The sequence below is a fragment of the Bombina bombina genome, chromosome 5 (assembly GCF_027579735.1).
Source record: "Bombina bombina isolate aBomBom1 chromosome 5, aBomBom1.pri, whole genome shotgun sequence".
NCBI lineage: Eukaryota > Metazoa > Chordata > Amphibia > Anura > Bombinatoridae > Bombina > Bombina bombina.
The window spans coordinates 136195682-136215537 of record NC_069503.1 but is presented as its reverse complement, the minus strand read 5'-3'; the positions used below and the strand labels follow the sequence as shown (position 1 = coordinate 136215537).

Below are 19856 nucleotides of genomic sequence, written 5' to 3'. Positions count from 1 at the left end.
ACTATCTCTCTGTACAGAACCGTGTGTAATTACTTCTTCCCTTACTACCTCACTGTACAGTACCGTGTGTAATTACTTCTTCCCTTACTACCTCTCTGTACAGTTTCGTGTCTAATTAAGTCTTCCCTTACTACCTCACTGTACAGTACCGTGTGTAATTACTTCTTCCCTTACTACCTCTCTGTACAGTATCGTGTCTAATTAAGTCTTCCCTTACTACCTCTCTGTACAGTACCGTGTGTAATTAGCTCTTTTCTTACTACCTCTCTGCACAGTACCGTGTGTAATTAACTCTTCCCTTATTCCTATACTCACCTTGCTGGCTGTAATAATAGCCCCGTACAGGTGCACCAGCCGTAGTGTGACCGACTCAGGTAGGTGTTCCCCATTACGGAAGGTTTCTATAAAACAAGCAAGAGTTGCACTGAGGAGTCTCATGTCACGCAGATGAATTTAGAATAGATTTAGTGCACCTTATTATACAGCAATAAAATAAAAGTTGCTAGAAATACTAACAATTCCAGGATACAGAATATACTTCAGACAAGGATAGTATATATAGTATATATATATTGCATGTTATCATGTGTGACGAGGACATTTTGTGCATGTTATTGTGTGTGGTGAGGACATTTTGTGCATGTTATCGTGTGTGGCGAGGACATTTTGTGCATGTTATCGTGTGTGACGAGGACATTTTGTGCATGTTATCGTGTGTGGCGAGGACATTTTGTGCATGTTATCGTGTGTGGCGAGGACATTTTGTGCATGTTATCGTGTGTGGCGAGGACATTTTGTGCATGTTATAGTGTGTAGTGAGGACATTTTGTGCATGTTATAGTGTGTAGTGAGGACATTTTGTGCATGTTATCGTGTGGCGAGGACATTTTGTGCATGTTATCGTGTGTGGTGAGGACATTTTGTGCATGTTATCGTGTGTGGTGAGGACATTTTGTGCATGATATGCGCAGCAAAGTTATCATGTGTAGCAAGGGTGGTTTGTGAACGCTATGTGTAGCGAGGACATTTTGTGCATGTTATCATGTGTAGCAAGGGTGGTTTGTGCATGTTATCGTGTGTAGCAAGGGTGGTTTGTGCATGTTATCGTGTGTAGCAAGGGTGGTTTGTGCATGTTATCGTGTGTGCCGAGGATGGTTTGTGCATGTTATCGTGTGTGGCGAGGATGGTTTGTGCATGTTATCATGTGTAGCAAGGGTGGTTTGTGCATGTTATCGTGTGTGGTGAGGATGGTTTGTGCATGTTATCATGTGTAGCAAGGGTGGTTTGTGAACGCTATGTGTAGCGAGGACATTTTGTGCATGTTATCATGTGTAGCGAGGCTGGTTTGTGCATGTTATCATGTGTAGCGAGGGTGGTTTGTGCATGTTATCATGTGTAGCGAGGCTGGTTTGTGCATGTTATCATGTGTAGCGAGGCTGGTTAGTGCATGTTATCATGTGTAGCAAGGGTGGTTTGTGCATGTTATCATGTGTAGCGAGGGTGGTTTGTGCATGTTATCATTTGTAGCGAGGGTGGTTTGTGCATGTTATCATGTGTAGCAAGGCTGGTTTGTGCATGTTATCATGTGTAGCGAGGCTGGTTTGTGCATGTTATCATGTGTAGCAAGGGTGGTTTGTGCATGTTATCATGTGTAGCGAGGGTGGTTTGTGCATGTTATCATATGTAGCGAGGCTGGTTTGTGCATGTGATCATGTGTAGCGAGGGTGGTTTGTGCATGTTATCATGTGTAGCGAGGGTGGTTTGTGCATGTTATCATATGTAGCGAGGGTGGTTTGTGCATGTTATCATGTGTAGCGAGGGTGGTTTGTGCATGTTATCATGTGTAGCAAGGGTGGTTTGTGCATGTTATCATGTGTAGCGAGGGTGGTTTGTGCATGTTATCATGTGTAGCGAGGGTGGTTTGTGCATGTTATCATGTGTAGCGAGGGTGGTTTGTGCATGTTATCATGTGTAGCGAGGGTGGTTTGTGCATGTTATCATATGTAGCGAGGCTGGTTTGTGCATGTTATCATATGTAGCGAGGGTGGTTTGTGCATGTTATCATATGTAGCGAGGGTGGTTTGTGCATGTTATCATGTGTAGCGAGGGTGGTTTGTGCATGTTATCATGTGTAGCGAGGGTGGTTTGTGCATGTTATCATATGTAGCGAGGGTGGTTTGTGCATCTTATCATGTGTAGCGAGGGGTGGTTTGTGCATGTTATCCTGTGTAGCGAGGGTGGTTTGTGCATGTTATCATGTGTAGCGAGGGTGGTTTGTGCATGTTATCATATGTAGCGAGGGTGGTTTGTGCATGTTATCATATGTAGCGAGGGTGGTTTGTGCATGTTATCATGTGTAGCGAGGGTGGTTTGTGCATGTTATCATGTGTAGCGAGGGTGGTTTGTGCATGTTATCATATGTAGCGAGGGTGGTTTGTGCATCTTATCATGTGTAGCGAGGGGTGGTTTGTGCATGTTATCCTGTGTAGCGAGGGTGGTTTGTGCATGTTATCATGTGTAGCGAGGGTGGTTTGTGCATGTTATCATGTGTAGCGAGGGGTGGTTTGTGCATGTTATCCTGTGTAGCGAGGGTGGTTTGTGCATCTTATCATGTGTAGCGAGGGGTGGTTTGTGCATGTTATCATGTGTAGCGAGGGTGGTTTGTGCATGTTATCATGTGTAGCGAGGGTGGTTTGTGCATGTTATCATATGTAGCGAGGGTGGTTTGTGCATGTTATCATGTGTAGCGAGGGGTGGTTTGTGCATGTTATCCTGTGTAGCGAGGGTGGTTTGTGCATGTTATCATGTGTAGCGAGGGTGGTTTGTGCATGTTATCATATGTAGCGAGGGTGGTTTGTGCATCTTATCATGTGTAGCGAGGGGTGGTTTGTGCATGTTATCCTGTGTAGCGAGGGTGGTTTGTGCATGTTATGTGTAGCGAGGGTGATTTGTGCATGTTATCATGTGTAGCGAGGGTGGTTTGTGCATGTTATCATGTGTAGCGAGGGTGGTTTGTGCATGTTATCATGTGTAGCGAGGGTGGTTTGTGCATGTTATCATGTGTAGCGAGGGTGGTTTGTGCAGGTTATTTACACATGAAATAACAATGGGGTCAGTGACAAGACAACCTCTCATTTGCATCCATATAAGCACTAACAAATGGAAAAGAAGTTCTATAAAAAAAAAATTACCTTGAAAAAAGACTCCAAATTCAGGAGGCAAAGCTGCAGGTGAGAATTTGTATTTACTCTTCTCTTTGGCGCTGACAATTTCCCTGAAAGATTAAAAACAAGAATTAAAGTTCAGTAATAGAAAAAGGCTAAATAAAAAGGTTACACTGAGCAGTTTTGGGTAAATTAAAACTGCCGTGCCCACACTTCCCAATAAAGAAATAAAATAATGTGTTTAACAGTTCTTAGACTTTTGATGACAGCTTCCATTTATCCCCATTACTTATCTCAGTGGTACCCAATGGGTTAAAATCTCACACATAATATAGATAATGAAGTCTCAGCCTCCGGCTCATGTTGTTGACAAGTTTGTCTGGTAACTGAGAATTCTCCTTGCTGTGATATCACAAAAATAAAAATAGAATAAAAAACATCAATTACCCTCCGAGCTGTCTCCTCCAGGTCTGGTAAGGGTCAAAGAGACATTCACACAGGTGTAAAGCATATATAGAGACTTTTTCAATCAGAGTCCATGTCTTCAGCTGCTCCTCTGGGGCGGGGCTTTTCAACTAGACAAACACAAACATTATGATTAAAATAGTGAAACATTTGTCTAAAGCAGGGATGGTCAACTGGTAGCCTAAGGGCCACATGCGACCCTCAGCACTAGTTTTTGCTGCCCTAGGAAAAAAGTAGAACTGCAAATATGTGTAATAGATTATGTGGTCCCAAAAGAAAGCAGAACTAAGAAATGTGCTCTGGAGACTTCTAGTCAGTGGGAAAAATCAAATGAGCCCCCCTGAAGGTGAGAACATCAGATATAGGGTATCCTGCAACATTACTACATTATTATTTGTGTGTTTACAATTTATAATTAATATGCGACCCCTTAGGCTTCTAAAATATCGATCTGCGGCCTTGTGTGTTAGGAAGTTGGCCCTCGCTAGTCTAAGAGGACTACTAACAGAAAGCAACAAGGTCTAGGATGAATTTTTTTTATAAAATATATTTCTATTAGTTTAGTTAAGGTCTGAGGAAGGGGTTGCACATTGTCCCAATATGTCACTGCAATAAAAAACAAAATCTGTCTTTATAGCCGTTACCCCAGTTGCTGTTTCTATTAAAGGGGTGGCGTTCCTTGCTAGTAAGTGCACCAGGTTGTGTATTGGAGTTCCAGACGGCTTATATAGCACACGTGAAGGGTGCAGTACCAATGTAACCGGTGCACCGGCATTTTAGCCTGACACGTACCAGCACATACCAGTGTATCTCACCCCGTGTTATATACTGTGAGTATCAGATGGGCTAATAAAATCACTACAGCACTAGCACTGGGTGCTCCTCACCATAGCTGTGGTCGCTGTCAGCAAGTGGATAACCTCACAAACAAAGGATGGTGTCCTCTCTTTCTCCACATTCTCTAGATTCCTGTATGCAGGAGACAAGATTAGTTACATTGTGGGTTATCTACTACAGCTTTTGTCCTGTTCTTAAAGGGGTATGAAACCCAGTTTTTTTTCATGATTCAGATAGAGAATACAATTTCACACAACTTTCCAGTTTACTTCCATTATCTGATTTGCTTCATTCTTTAGATATCGTTGTTGAAGAAATAGCAATGGTGAGCCAATCACACAAGTCATATATGTGCAGCCACCAATCAGCAGCTACTGAACCTATCTAGATACACTTTTCACCAAAGGATATCAAGAGAATAAAGCAAATGAGATAATAGAAGAGAATTGGAAAGTTGTTTAAAATGACATGCTCTTTCTAAATCATGAAAGAATAAATGTGGGTTTTGTGTCCCTTTAAACAATACAAAGTGACAGTAACCTTTACAAAGGTCCATCGTGAAAGGACATAAGAGATAAAACATATTTTGTGAGCATGACAAAAAGATTAAAGTTTTTAATTGTGATTCTGAAGCGAGCAGGAAGTACATGTTTTTGTCTGTGGGGCAGAAGCAAACACCCATAAATCTATTGCTATATATGAGCCCAGCTGTTTATAGTCCACCTTCATAAGAGCCGACTACAACAGTGCAACTCTCAGCAGGACCCTCTACCCATGTGATCCCTGTAATTGTTTTTTATATACCACCTATGTTCATAGCGCTGCAGAACCTGTTGACGCTCTACAAATACCTAATAATAATAATAATTGCTGGACAGATCAAACTAAAATAAAAAAATCTAAGTACAGGAAAGTCCATTTGAAAATAAAAGACTGTAATATGTTTAAAAATGAACTGCAAAGCGATAAGACATAGCTCAAGAAAAGCAATGCACTATGGGAAGTTAGCTGAGCACAAACGGCGAGCCAATGAAAAGAAACTTGAGTAGCCACCAACCACTATCTAACTCTCACTAGATTATTGCTGCTCCTGAACCTACCTAGGTATGCTGTTCAACAAAGGATACAAAGGGTTAGCTTTAGGTAGCTGTATTCACAGCTTATTGGGCTATGTGGAGCAGGTTTGCATAAGTCAGCCTGCTACCACACATTTAAGGGGTTGGGAAATCAATCACCCCGGCACTCGCCCATTCTGGGTGATTGACATGCCCTGCTTTAGCACAATTGTTTGCGCTGGAGCAGGAGGCAGCATTGCACAATAAAAACTCTTGTGCAATGTTAAATTATGCCATGCGATAAAACGTCGCCATTGGCGTTTGCGGGCGGACAATTTCACTACTTGCAAACCTGTCTCCCAGCAAGGATGATACATTTTGCTGAAAAATGAAATAAATTTGATAAAAGAAGAACAATCCCAGTTCCGAAAAAGTTGGGACAGTATGGAAAATGTAAAAACAAAAGAGAGGCATTTGAAAATTCAATTCACCCTGTACTATATTGAAAACACATTAACAAATTATTTGATGTTTTACTTTGTAAATTTAATGTATTTTTGAAAATATACACTCATTTCAGATCTGATGACTGCTACACGTTCCAAAAAAGTTGGGACGGGGCAATTTAGGACTAATAGCAATGTAACAAGTTGAAATAAGAAGGTGATGTGAAACAGGATAGGCAATGGTGTAATCATAGTATATAAAGGAGCCTCTAAATAGGCCTAGTCCGTCAAGAGCAAGGATGGGTCGAGGCTCGCCAATCTGCCAACAGATACGTCAGCGAATAATCCAACACTTTAAGAACAGCAAGAAAATTTGTTAGGATTTTGAGCATTTCACCTTCTACAGTGCACAATATAATTAAAAGATTTAAGGAATCCGGTCAATCTCAGTGCGTAAAGGGCAAGGCCAAAAACCACTTCTGAATGTGCGTGATCTTCGATCCCTCAGACGTCACGGTCTCAAAAACCATCATGAATCTGTAATGGATATCCTGACATGGGCTCAGGGATACTTTGGTAAACCTTTGTCAGTGAACAGCATTCGTTGCTGCATCCACAGATGCAAGTTACGGCGCAAATGTCAAGAGGCATATATGCAGCCACAAATAAGCAGCTAGCTCCCAGTACTGCAGTGATGCTCCTTCAACAAAGGATACCAAGAGAATTAAGCACATTCGATAATATAATATACTGGGAAGTTGTTTAAAATTGTATGCTCTGTCTGAATCATGAAAGTTTGAACATTAAAAGTAAGTTAATAATACCCGGCTACGTCAAACAAACAGCCACTGCTCTGCCATACAGAATATTTTCACACACAATAGAAATGGAAGCTGAAATGTGTTTGTTTAGTCAGTTACTTGCACACATCACACATTGAACATGGTTTCTATTGTTCGTACAGATTATGCGGACATTAAATAACCCACTATGGAGACTCAGCTGCTAAATATTTAATGTGTTTCCAATTACTTGGTATACCAGCCTTAGAGTCTTTTTTAAAATTATTATTAATTTATTTATTTTTGGGTGGGGTGTTGTTCCTTTAGGTTTATTTTGTATATGAAATAGCTAGTCTTCCTCTTTCAAGCCGCATCTCAATCAAATGGGCCGAGCTTGAAGGGAGGTCAGATCTTCATATCTTACCAATATTTATACAGACAAAGCCTCATTATTTATACTTAATTAAGTTAACTGTATACAAAAATGCCAATGCTTAAAACAAATGAAACTGTACATTTTAGTACCCATCTCTCCCACCCCCTACAGGTAGGTAGATCATTTCTGCTGCAATATACACAGATTTTCTGCAGCCATTGCTGCTGTATTGAAATCTTCAGTATAGCTGCTATTTCATATGAAACATAAATGAGCTATTTGTAAACAACAATCTAGCAGGTAAAATGCATCATCAAAAACATATTAAAGGGAGATAAATTTACAGTACACGGTCTCTTCAACTACATAAATTTAAAAGGTTATTTTTGTAACTATAAAAACTGAAATCAGATCTATTTAAATAATTCCACCTAAACACAAAAACGACTACACTTTTTCATCTAGAGACTTTAACTCTTTAGCCCCCTTTAACTGCTCCCTGGAATCCCCCTAGATTTTATATAAACTGTACAAAAAAGCCCTCGGTGTCCGTTGGCAGGTGCTGGGTATTTCTGCCCATCACATCTGCACGGATAAAATATTATCTATTAAATACTGGTACTTTCCTACAAGTGACTGAGGGGGTCCCCCACATAGGCAATTCCCTGTTTAGCTTCTTATTGCTTTTGTACTGGTCAAAAACTCAAGCACAAACAACAGGTCCAACAACAACACAAGTGCAAAGATTTAAAATCCCATGGGTGCTGTCTGAGGTTTAGTTAACGGTACATTAACCCTTTGAGTGCTAATGACGGCTCTGAGCCGTCACAGAGTTTCTCACTCTGGCGCTAATGACGGCTCAGAGCCGTCATGAGCACTCTCCCACCTTGAGGGAGATCTGGGGGCTTCTTACTGCTCCTACCCCGGCGATCATGCCTGTAGAGTGACAGGCATCGCCGGGGCTTCACGTGATGCGCAGTGACATCACGCGCAATTACGTGATGACGTCACCACGCAACTTTATTTATACTTAACAATGTTAAGTATAGGAGGAGGGGGCATGCTGCTTAGAAGCCTGTATCTCAGGCATCTAAGCAGCTACAGACCCCCAAGACCAATTGTTGGAAAGGTAATTGCCTAACCTTTCCAACAGTGTAAGTCTTGGGGGTCTGTAAAAAAAAAAAAAAAAAAAAAAAAAAGTAAAAAAAAAAGTTTTCAAAAAATTTCAAAATTAATAATAATAAAAAAAAATATTAGCACCCAGGTGGGAAATGGCTTAGCAGCCAAAGGGTTAAACACTAAATAAATATTAGATAGAATGAATTCAAAGAAAACATAAATTATGCTTACCTGATAATTTCATTTCCATCTGTACGAGGAGAGTCCACGGCTTCATTCATTACTTGTGGAAAATACAGAACCTGGCTACCAAGAGGAGGCAAAGACACCCCAGCCAAAGGCTTAAATATCTCCCTCACTCCCATCATCCCCCAGTCATTCTGCCGAGGGAACAAGGAACAGTAGGAGAAATATCAGGGTATAAATGGTGCCAGAAGAAAAACAAAAGAAATTTAGGTCCGCCCAACGGAGAACCTTGCGGGAGCCGTGGACTCTCCTCGTACAGATGGAAATTAAATTATCAGGTAAGCATAATTTATGTTTTCCATCTTAAAACGAGGAGAGTCCACAGCTTCATTCATTACTTGTGGGAAACAAATACCCAAGCTTTAGAGGACACTGAATGAAAACGGGAGGGTAAAAAAGAGGCGGACCCTATTCTGAGGGCACCACAGCCTGCAAGACCTCTCTCCTAAAAATGTCAAATTTGTAAAACATTTAAAAAGCATGTAAGAAGGACCAGGTAGCCGCCTTACAAATATGCTCCATAGAGGCCTCATTCTTGAAGGCCCAAGAAGAAGCTACAGCTAGTTGAGTGTGCCGTAATCCTCTGAGGAGGCTTATGTCCCGCTGTCTCATAAGCCAAGTAAATCATGCTCCTCAGCCAAAAAGATAGGTAAGTGGAAGAAGCCTTCTGTCCTTTGCGCTTCCCCAAATAGACAACAAACAATGCTGAAGTCTGTCTGAAATCCTTCGTAGCCTGAAGATAAAATTTTAAAGCCCGAACCCCACCCAAGTTATGAAGTAACCTATCCTTTAAAGAAGAAGGGTTAGGACACAAGGAAGGAATGACAATCTCCTGATTAATGTTGCGATCAGAGACAACCTTAGGGAGAAAACCTCACCCAGTCCAAAGGAGAGCCTTATCGGCATGAAAAACCAGGTAAGGAGGCTCACATTGCAAGGCCGCCCACTCAGAGACTCTGCGTGACAAAGCAATAGCCAGTAGAAAAAGAACCTTCCAAGGCAATTTTTTAATGTCAAGAGAATTGCATAGGCTCGAACGGAGCCCTCTGCAAAACCCTAAGAACCAGATTCAAACTGATTCAAAGAAGGAGCAGAATGTCTAAATACAGGCCTGATCCTGGAAAGAGCCTGAACAAAAGACTGTATATCAGGAAGCTCAGCGAGCTTCTTGTGTAACAACACAGATAGAGTCGAAATCTGTCCCTTTAAGGAACTGGTGGCAAGTCCCTTCTTCAAACCATCCTGGAGGAAGGAAAGTATCCGGGATACCATGACCTTCTGCCAGAGATATCCACTAGTCTCACACCAGAGTAAGTAGGTCCTCCAAACCTTATGATAGATGCGTCGGGTAACCGGCTTCCTGGCTTGAATTAGAGTATCAATCACACTCTCAGGAAACCCTCTCCTGTAGGCCACTGAGGTTATGTTGTCCAACTGGAATCTGATGAACTGGGACGAACCCAGGAGGGGCCAAGCCCTCAGAGCGCTGAAGATCGCTCGAAGTTCCAGGATGTTGATAGGAAGAAGCAACTCCTACAAATTAAACCTGCCCTGTGCCTTCCTGGCACCCAAACAGCTCCCCATCCGGAGAGGCTTGCGTCTGTAGTCACAATCTCCCAGGATGGTCTAAGGAAGGATGCCCCTGGGAGAGATTATCTGGACGGAGCCACCAAGAGAGGGATTCCCTCGACCGGACGTCCAGAGAGATCTGTTGGGATAGATTTAAGTAATCGCCGTTCCATTGCCTCAGCATGCACAACTGAAGAGGTTGGAGATGGAACCTGGTGAATGGAATGACATCTATACTGGATACCATGAGCCCAATCACCTCCATACACAGATGGCCTTGAGGAAGTCTGAAGGGCAAGACAGCTGGAGACAATTTTGCAACGTCTCTGGTCTATTAGGAATATCTTCATGGATATGGAGTCTATTATCGTGCCCAGGAACTCCCCTCTGGTACTGGGAACCAGAGAACTCTTTCCTGAGTTTATCTTCCATCCATGAGATCGAAGAAGAACTAGAAGAGCTCTCAAATGGTCTTCTGCCAGCCGGCAGGAAGGAGCCTGGACCAGGATGTCGTCCAGATAAGGTGCTACTGCAATACCTCTGGATCTCGCCACCATGAGCAAAGCTCCTAGAACCTTCATAAAGACTTTTGGAGCAGTAGCCAGACCGAAGAGGAGAGCTACAAACTGGAAGTGCTGGTCCAGAAAAGCGAATCTTAGGAACTTGAAGTGATCCTTATGTATTGGCACATGAAGGTACGCATGAAGGTAAGCGTCCTTCAAGACTATCGTAGTCATGAACTGACCCTCTTGAACTAAGGGCAGAATAGACCTTATTGTCTCCATCTTGAATTATGGGACTGACAGAAACTTGTTTAAGCACTTTAGGTCTAGAATCGGGCGAAACGTGCCGCCCTTCTTTGGGACTACAAAAAGGTTTGAATAGTACCATAGACCTCTTTCTGCTAGAGGTAGAGATTCCTCACGCACTCTAGAAAGGCATCTTGTTTCTCTGGTCTTGACGATAGATTTGACAAGAGGAATCTGCCCTTGGGAGGTTGAGCCTTGAAACCTATCCTGTAACCCTGGGCAATAACCTCCAGAACCCAAGGATCCTGCACGTCTCTCATCCAAGCCTCCACAAAAAGAGATAGTATGCTCCCTACGAGATCCAGAGACGGATCGGGGCCGCCCCTTCATGCCGATTTTGTCTCGGCGGGCTTCTTTCTCTGGTTGGCTTTATTCCAAGACTGAGATGGCTTCCAAGATCCCTTGGACTGCTCAGGCTTCGCGGCAGGCTGCTGTCGTTGGGACTTGTCCGAACGAAAGGGACGAAAATTAGGACCCTTAGTTTTATTCTTCTTATCCTGTGGTAGAAAGGCACCCTTGCCCCCCGTGACCGTGGATATGATATAGTCCAGGCCTGGACCGAAAAGAACATTTCTCTTAAATAGAAGGGAAAGTAATCTAGATTTGGACGTCATGTCAGCAGACCACGACTTCAACCACAGGGCCCTCCGGGCCAGAACAGAAAAGCCTGATGTCTTGGCATTCAAGCGAATTACCGAATGAGCAAAATCAGGCGGCCACAGGGCACCTCCCGCAGGAGGATTAGAAGTGCACTGGGGAGCTGCATGTGTAATTGGAGATCCCTCAGAGGTGGACAGCTCAGTGGTACAAAACATCTTTTTCTTTTTAGATATCACTATTTTATCAAGGCATGTGGAACATAGTTGAGCAGGCGGGTATACCGAGACCTCCTCACAATAAACACAGGCATTAGATTTAGGCAAAGAGGGAGTAACCTCTAACGCATCAGAGTCCTCCATAGCTTGCGCTTTTAATACGGATTATCTAACAAATAAATGGCATCTTTCTACCCCAATGGCCGGGGCACTCACCACCTCCTATGACCCAGGCCTACAGAGAAACCGTTTCATCTCCTGCAACCGTCGGTCAGGAAAAGGAAGAGAATCAGGCCACACCCGGTCACATGGAGTGCCATACAGGACCGCCCCTGCAGCCGAGAAAACATAATTTATGCTTACCTGATAAATTCCTTTCTTCTGTAGTGTGATCAGTCCACGGGTCATCATTACTTCTGGGATATTACTCCTCCCCAACAGGAAGTGCAAGAGGATTCACCCAGCAGAGCTGCATATAGCTCCTCCCCTCTACGTCACTCCCAGTCATTCGACCAAGGACCAACGAGAAAGGAAAAGCCAAGGGTGAAGTGGTGACTGGAGTATAAATTAAAAAATATTTACCTGCCTTAAAAACAGGGCGGGCCGTGGACTGATCACACTACAGAAGAAAGGAATTTATCAGGTAAGCATAAATTATGTTTTCTTCTGTTAAGTGTGATCAGTCCACGGGTCATCATTACTTCTGGGATACCAATACCAAAGCAAAAGTACACGGATGACGGGAGGGATAGGCAGGCTCTTTATACAGAAGGAACCACTGCCTGAAGAACCTTTCTCCCAAAAATAGCCTCCGATGAAGCAAAAGTGTCAAATTTGTAAAATTTGGAAAAAGTATGAAGCGAAGACCAAGTTGCAGCCTTGCAAATCTGTTCAACAGAGGCCTCATTCTTGAAGGCCCAAGTGGAAGCCACAGCTCTAGTAGAATGAGCTGTAATTCTTTCAGGAGGCTGCTGTCCAGCAGTCTCATAAGCTAAACGAATTATGCTACGAAGCCAAAAAGAAAGAGAGGTAGCGGAAGCTTTTTGACCTCTCCTCTGCCCAGAGTAAATGACAAACAGAGAAGACGTTTGTCGAAATTCCTTAGTTGCCTGTAAGTAAAATTTTAGAGCACGGACTACATCCAGGTTGTGCAGTAGACGTTCCTTCTTTGAAGAAGGATTTGGGCATAAAGAAGGAACAACAATCTCTTGATTGATATTCCTGTTAGTAACTACCTTAGGTAAGAACCCAGGTTTAGTACGCAGGACTACCTTATCCGAATGAAAAATCAAATAAGGAGAATCACAATGTAAGGCTGATAATTCAGAGACTCTTCGAGCCGAGGAAATAGCCATTAAAAATAGAACTTTCCAAGATAACAACTTTATATCAATGGAATGAAGGGGTTCAAACGGAACGCCCTGTAAAACATTAAGAACAAGGTTTAAACTCCATGGTGGAGCAACAGTTTTAAACACAGGCTTAATTCTGGCCAAAGCCTGACAAAAAGCCTGGACGTCAGGAACTTCTGACAGACGTTTGTGTAACAGAATGGACAGAGCTGAGATCTGTCCCTTTAATGAACTAGCAGATAAACCCTTTTCTAAACCTTCTTGTAGAAAAGACAATATCCTAGGAATCCTAACCTTACTCCAAGAGTAACCTTTGGATTCACACCAATATAGGTATTTACGCCATATCTTATGGTAAATCTTTCTGGTAACAGGTTTCCTAGCCTGTATTAAGGTATCAATAACTGACTCAGAAAATCCACGTCTTGATAAAATCAAGCGTTCAATTTCCAAGCAGTCAGCTTCAGAGAAGTTAGATTTTGATGTTTGAAGGGACCCTGTATCAGAAGGTCCTGTTTCAGAGGTAGAGACCAAGGTGGACAGGATGACATGTCCACCAGGTCTGCATACCAAGTCCTGCGTGGCCACGCAGGTGCTATTAGAATCACTGATGCTCTCTCTTGTTTGATTCTGGTAATCAATCGAGGAAGCAACGGGAAGGGTGGAAACACGTAAGCCATCCTGAAGTCCCAAGGTGCTGTCAGAGCATCTATCAGGACTGCTCCTGGATCCCTGGATCTGGACCCGTAACGAGGAAGCTTGGCGTTCTGTCGAGACGCCATGAGATCTATCTCTGGTTTGCCCCAACGTCGAAGTATTTGGGCAAAGACCTCCGGATGAAGTTCCCACTCCCCCGGATGAAAAGTCTGACGACTTAAGAAATCCGCCTCCCAGTTCTCCACTCCCGGGATGTGGATTGCTGACAGGTGGCAAGAGTGAGACTCTGCCCAGCGAATTATCTTTGATACTTCCATCATAGCTAGGGAGCTTCTTGTCCCTCCCTGATGGTTGATGTAAGCTACAGTCGTGATGTTGTCCGACTGAAACCTGATGAACCCCCGAGTTGTCAACTGGGGCCAAGCCAGGAGGGCCTTGAGAACTGCTCTCAATTCCAGAATGTTTATTGGCAGGAGACTCTCCTCCTGACTCCATTGTCCCTGAGCCTTCAGAGAATTCCAGACGGCACCCCAACCTAGAAGGCTGGCGTCTGTTGTTACAATTGTCCAGTCTGGTCTGCTGAATGGCATCCCCCTGGACAGATGTGGCCGAGAAAGCCACCATAGAAGAGAATTTCTGGTCTCTTGATCCAGATTCAGAGAAGGGGATAAGTCTGAGTAATCCCCATTCCACTGACTTAGCATGCACAGTTGCAGTGGTCTGAGGTGTAAGCGTGCAAAGGGTACTATGTCCATTGCCGCTACCATTAAGCCGATTACTTCCATGCATTGAGCCACTGACGGGTGTTGAATGGAATGAAGGGTGCGGCAAGCACTTTGAAGTCTTGTTAGCCTGTCCTCTGTCAGGTAAATCTTCATTTCTACAGAATCTATAAGAGTCCCCAGGAAGGGAACTCTTGTGAGTGGAACGAGTGAACTTTTCTTTTCGTTCACCTTCCATCCATGTGACCTTAGAAATGCCAGCACTAACTCTGTATGAGACTTGGCAGTTTGAAAGCTTGAAGCTTGTATCAGAATGTCGTCTAGGTATGGAGCTACCGAGATTCCCCGCGGTCTTAGTACCGCCAGAAGAGCACCCAGAACCTTTGTGAAGATTCTTGGAGCTGTAGCCAATCCGAATGGAAGAGCCACAAACTGGTAATGCCTGTCTAGGAAGGCAAACCTTAGGTACCGATAATGATCTTTGTGAATCGGTATGTGAAGGTAAGCATCTTTTAAATCTACAGTGGTCATGTACTGACCCTCTTGGATCATAGGTAAAATTGTCCGAATAGTCTCCATCTTGAACGATGGAACTCTTAGGAATTTGTTTAGGATCTTTAAGTCCAGGATTGGTCTGAAAGTTCCCTCTTTTTTGGGAACCACAAACAGATTTGAGTAAAACCCCTGTCCCTGTTCCGATCGTGGAACTGGATGGATTACTCCCATTAACAAGAGCTCTTGTACGCAGCGTAGAAACGCCTCTTTCTTTGTCTGGATTGTTGACAATCTTGACAGATGAAATCTCTCTCTTGGAGGAGAGTATTTGAAGTCCAGAAGGTATCCCTGAGATATTATCTCTAGCGCCCAGGGATCCTGAACATCTCTTGCCCAAGCCTGGGCGAAGAGAGAAAGTCTGCCCCCCACTAGATCCGATCCCGGATCGGGGGCCCTCAATTCATGCTGTTTTAGGGGCAGCAGCAGGTTTCCTAGTCTGCTTGCCCTTGTTCCAGGACTGGTTAGGTTTCCAGCCTTGTCTGTAGCGAGCAACAGCTCCTTCCTGTTTTGGTGCAGAGGAAGTTGATGCTGCTCCTGCTTTGAAATTACGAAAGGAACGAAAATTAGACTGTCTAGTCTTGGCTTTGGCTTTGTCCTGAGGCAGGGCATGGCCTTTACCTCCTGTAATGTCAGCGATAATCTCTTTCAACCCGGGCCCGAATAAGGTCTGCCCTTTGAAAGGTATATTAAGCAATTTAGACTTAGAAGTAACATCAGCTGACCAGGATTTTAGCCACAGCGCCCTGCGTGCCTGAATGGCGAATCCTGAATTCTTCGCCGTAAGTTTAGTAAGATGTACTACGGCCTCCGAAATGAATGAATTAGCTAGTTTAAGGACTCTAAGCCTGTCCGTAATGTCGTCCAGAGTAGCTGAACCAATGTTCTCTTCCAGAGACTCAATCCAGAATGCCGCTGCAGCCGTGATCGGCGCAATGCATGCAAGGGGTTGCAATATAAAACCTTGTTGAACAAACATTTTCTTAAGGTAACCCTCTAACTTTTTATCCATTGGATCTGAAAAAGCACAGCTATCCTCCACCGGGATAGTGGTACGCTTAGCTAAGGTAGAAACTGCTCCCTCCACCTTAGGGACCGTTTGCCATAAGTCCCTTGTGGTGGCGTCTATTGGAAACATTTTTCTAAATATCGGAGGGGGTGAGAACGGCACACCGGGTCTATCCCACTCCTTAGTAACAATTTCAGTAAGTCTCTTAGGTATAGGAAAAACCTCAGTACTCGTCGGTACCGCAAAATATTTATCCAACCTACACATTTTCTCTGGTATTGCAACTGTGTTACAATCATTCAGAGCCGCTAACACCTCCCCTAGTAATACACGGAGGTTTTCCAGTTTAAATTTAAAATTTGAAATATCTGAATCCAGTCTGTTTGGATCAGAACCGTCACCCACAGAATGAAGTTCTCCGTCCTCATGTTCTGCCACCTGTGACGCAGTGTCTGACATGGCCCTAATATTATCAGCGCACTCTGTTCTCACCCCAGAGTGATCACGCTTACCTCTTAGTTCTGGTAATTTAGCCAAAACCTCAGTCATAACAGTAGCCATATCCTGTAATGTGATTTGTAATGGCCGCCCAGATGTACTCGGCGCTACAATATCACGCACCTCCCTCTGAACGGGAGATGTAGGTACTGACACGTGAGGCGAGTTAGTCGGCATAACTCTCCCCTCGTTGTTTGGTGAAATTTGTTCAATTTGTACAGATTGACTTTTATTTAAAGTAGCATCAATACAGTTAGTACATAAATTTCTATTGGGCTCCACTTTGGCATTGCAACAAATGACACAGGTATCATCCTCTGAATCAGACATGTTTAACACACTAGCAAATAAACTTGCAACTTGGAAATACAATTCAATTAGAATAATATTAAAACGTACTGTGCCTTTAAGAAGCACAGAAGATCTATGACAGTTGAAAATTAATAAATTGAAACAGTTATAGCCTCAATCCTTGTAAACAACACAATTTTAGCAAAGGTTTAATCCCATTAGCAAAGATAACAAATTCTGAAAGCAGGAAACAAATTACAGAATAAACGTTTTTTATCTCAGTCAAACTATAATTCTCACAGCTCTGCTGAGAGAAATTACCTCCCTCAAAATAAGTTTTGAAGACCCCTGAGCTCTGTAGAGATGAACCGGATCATGCAGGGAATACAATGAGTTGCTGACTGAAATATTTGATGCGTAGTAAAAGCGCCAAAAAACGGCCCCTCCCCCTCACACACAGCAGTGAGGGAGAACAGAAACTGTCAGAAAACAGATTAAGCAACTGCCAAGTGGAAAAATAGTGCCCAAACATTTATTCACACAGTACCTCAGCGAATGAAAACGATTTTACATTCCAGCAAAAACGTTAAACATAATCTCTAGTTATTAAACAGCTTTATGTCTTTCTTACAGTGTAATTCTAGTGAAGTACCATTCCCCAGAATACTGAAGTGTAAAGTATACATACATGACATTATATCGGTATGGCAGGATTTTCTCATCAATTCCATTGTCAGAAAATAAAAACTGCTACATACCTCTATGCAGATTCATCTGCCCGCTGTCCCCTGATCTGAAGTTTACCTCACTCCTCAGATGGCCGAGAACAGCAATATGATCTTAACTACTCCGGCTAAAATCATAGCAAAACTCTGGTAGATTCTTCTTCAAACTCTGCCAGAGAGGTAATAACACACTCCGGTGCTATTTTAAAATAACAAACTTTTGATTGAAGATATAAAACTAAGTATAATCACCATAGTCCTCTCACACATCCTATCTAGTCGTTGGGTGCAAGAGAATGACTGGGAGTGACGTAGAGGGGAGGAGCTATATGCAGCTCTGCTGGGTGAATCCTCTTGCACTTCCTGTTGGGGAGGAGTAATATCCCAGAAGTAATGATGACCCGTGGACTGATCACACTTAACAGAAGAAAAAGTGCGTCAAACTAAATAGGCTGCACAGTTAACAAAATAAAAGGAAAACCTGACTGTTCGCACATTGCCAGAGCCACATCTCACACATCCCACAGCAAAAAACACAATAAAGCAATTATTTATAACCCCCCCCCTGTTCAATAATCTCCTTCCGGAGATATTAACCCTTGATTCTATACAGATAAAAGGAGCCACACTGTGACCCTGTCATGAAACGATCTTACCAGAATCTACGCCGTGGAACAGGAACACAGCCTCTCAAGTTTGACAGTGTTGTAGCATCGCTCCTGACATGGACTTGAGTGATAGAAAGCAGGCAGTGAAACTCGTCAACACTGATTGCTTAAGGAGCTGTAAATACGGGTCTGGATGGTTTTGCAGAAAGACTCTCCCTGCATTTCCAGACCCTAACATTCGTCAATGCTCTCACTGAGTGGCTGACAAGACTACTTAAAACTCCAGTCCCATTCCGAAGAGTACTACCCTCCATAAGAGACTACTCCAAATCTTCCGACACTTCTCTGCCATCCTCTTGTGATGAAAGGCAAAGAATGACTGGGGGATGAGGGGAGTGGGGGAGGTATTTAAGCCTTTGGCTGGGGTGTCTTTGCTTCCTCCTGGTGGCCAGGTTCTGTATTTCCGACAAGTAACGAATGAAGCTGTGGACTCTCCTCGCGTATTAAGATGGAAAAGAAAAGTCTGAGAATAACGAAGATTTTTATAAAAAAAATTAATTAGCGGTTTAAATAGTGACAAAATAAGTGTCAATTTTTAGTGTCTATAAAACAATGGGAACTGCCATGTTGTAAAAGGTTCTTTAAGTACATAAATAGCAAAAAATCTAAGAATGACAATATAGGTACATTAAAATGCGTGGAGGGTAGCATGATTAACAGTGACAGGGAGAAGGCTGAGGTACTAAACCAGTTCTTTTCTTCAGTATACACAAGAGAGGAACCAATGGAGGATACTTTTGAACAAACTAGAACATGCCAACCTATACTATTAACTGGGTTATGTCTAGAGGATATCAGAAAAAAACTGGATAATATTAAAGTAAATAAAACTCTAGGCCCAGATGGAATACACCCAAGGGTGTTATGGAAACTTACACTGCTATAGACAAACCTCTACTCTTAATTTTTCAAGATTATTATCCTCAGACTTTCTCCAATCACGGTGTGGCCTCAGGCAATGTTTGCTCTGGAGGGGAAGCCATTATTGGAGGAAGTATAGGTGGCGATACCACAGTCTAAATCAGCTATTTCAAATGCTGAAATAGGAGTAAAGGAGCTACTTGTAACCAATTTAATACACTCTAGCAGGTTAAAAGGATCATTGGGAATAATTTAAAGGGGAGAAAATGTTTGGGTGAACTGTCCCTTTAATCTTTTCCATATAAAAATATTTTTAAATGTTTTAACAGTGCTCTTACATACTGAATGCTTGAGAGAAAGTTTTCTGTTCCTTTAAGAGGCATATAGTGTCCTAGATATTTTCTGTATTTACTAGATTTTGGATGCATTTTACATTTACATTCAATTAAATATATAAATATTGTTAGACTCTCATATATTAAATCAAATTTATAAAATGGTATAAAAAGAATATTATGATGAAGGACAACGGCACTATGTTACTACAACTAATATAGTTTAGAATCCATTCCAGTATTTGAATATCAGTAATAAGTGAGTTATAGCCAGACTTAGCACATCCCGACAGCTCATACAACTGCATTTCTGGCGTCTAATGTTTGGATTATTCTACATATATTTGTATATCCTTGCCGGGCTCTTAAAAATGCCATAAATTTCCACTAAAAAGGACAGTCTGGTCAAAATTAAACATTCATGATTCAGATAGGGCATGCAAATTTAAACAATTTTCCAATTTACTTTTCTCATCAAATTTGCTTTGTTCTCTTTGTATTCT

The 19856-nt window shown here is 42.6% G+C and overlaps 1 protein-coding gene across 3 annotated transcripts in view; it reads right to left on the bottom strand.

The window, feature by feature from the left end:
- NBEAL2 (neurobeachin like 2) overlaps positions 1-19856 on the bottom strand; it is a 496796-nt gene that overhangs the window by 260373 nt on the left and 216567 nt on the right. For all 3 annotated transcript variants that reach the window (XM_053713715.1, XM_053713717.1, XM_053713716.1), the window contains exons 4-7: positions 4517-4598; positions 3612-3739; positions 3192-3274; positions 316-401 (exon numbers count right to left, since the gene is read on the bottom strand). In XM_053713715.1, the coding sequence (XP_053569690.1) occupies positions 316-401; positions 3192-3274; positions 3612-3739; positions 4517-4598 (379 nt within the window). The remainder of the gene's footprint in view (positions 1-315; positions 402-3191; positions 3275-3611; positions 3740-4516; positions 4599-19856) is intronic.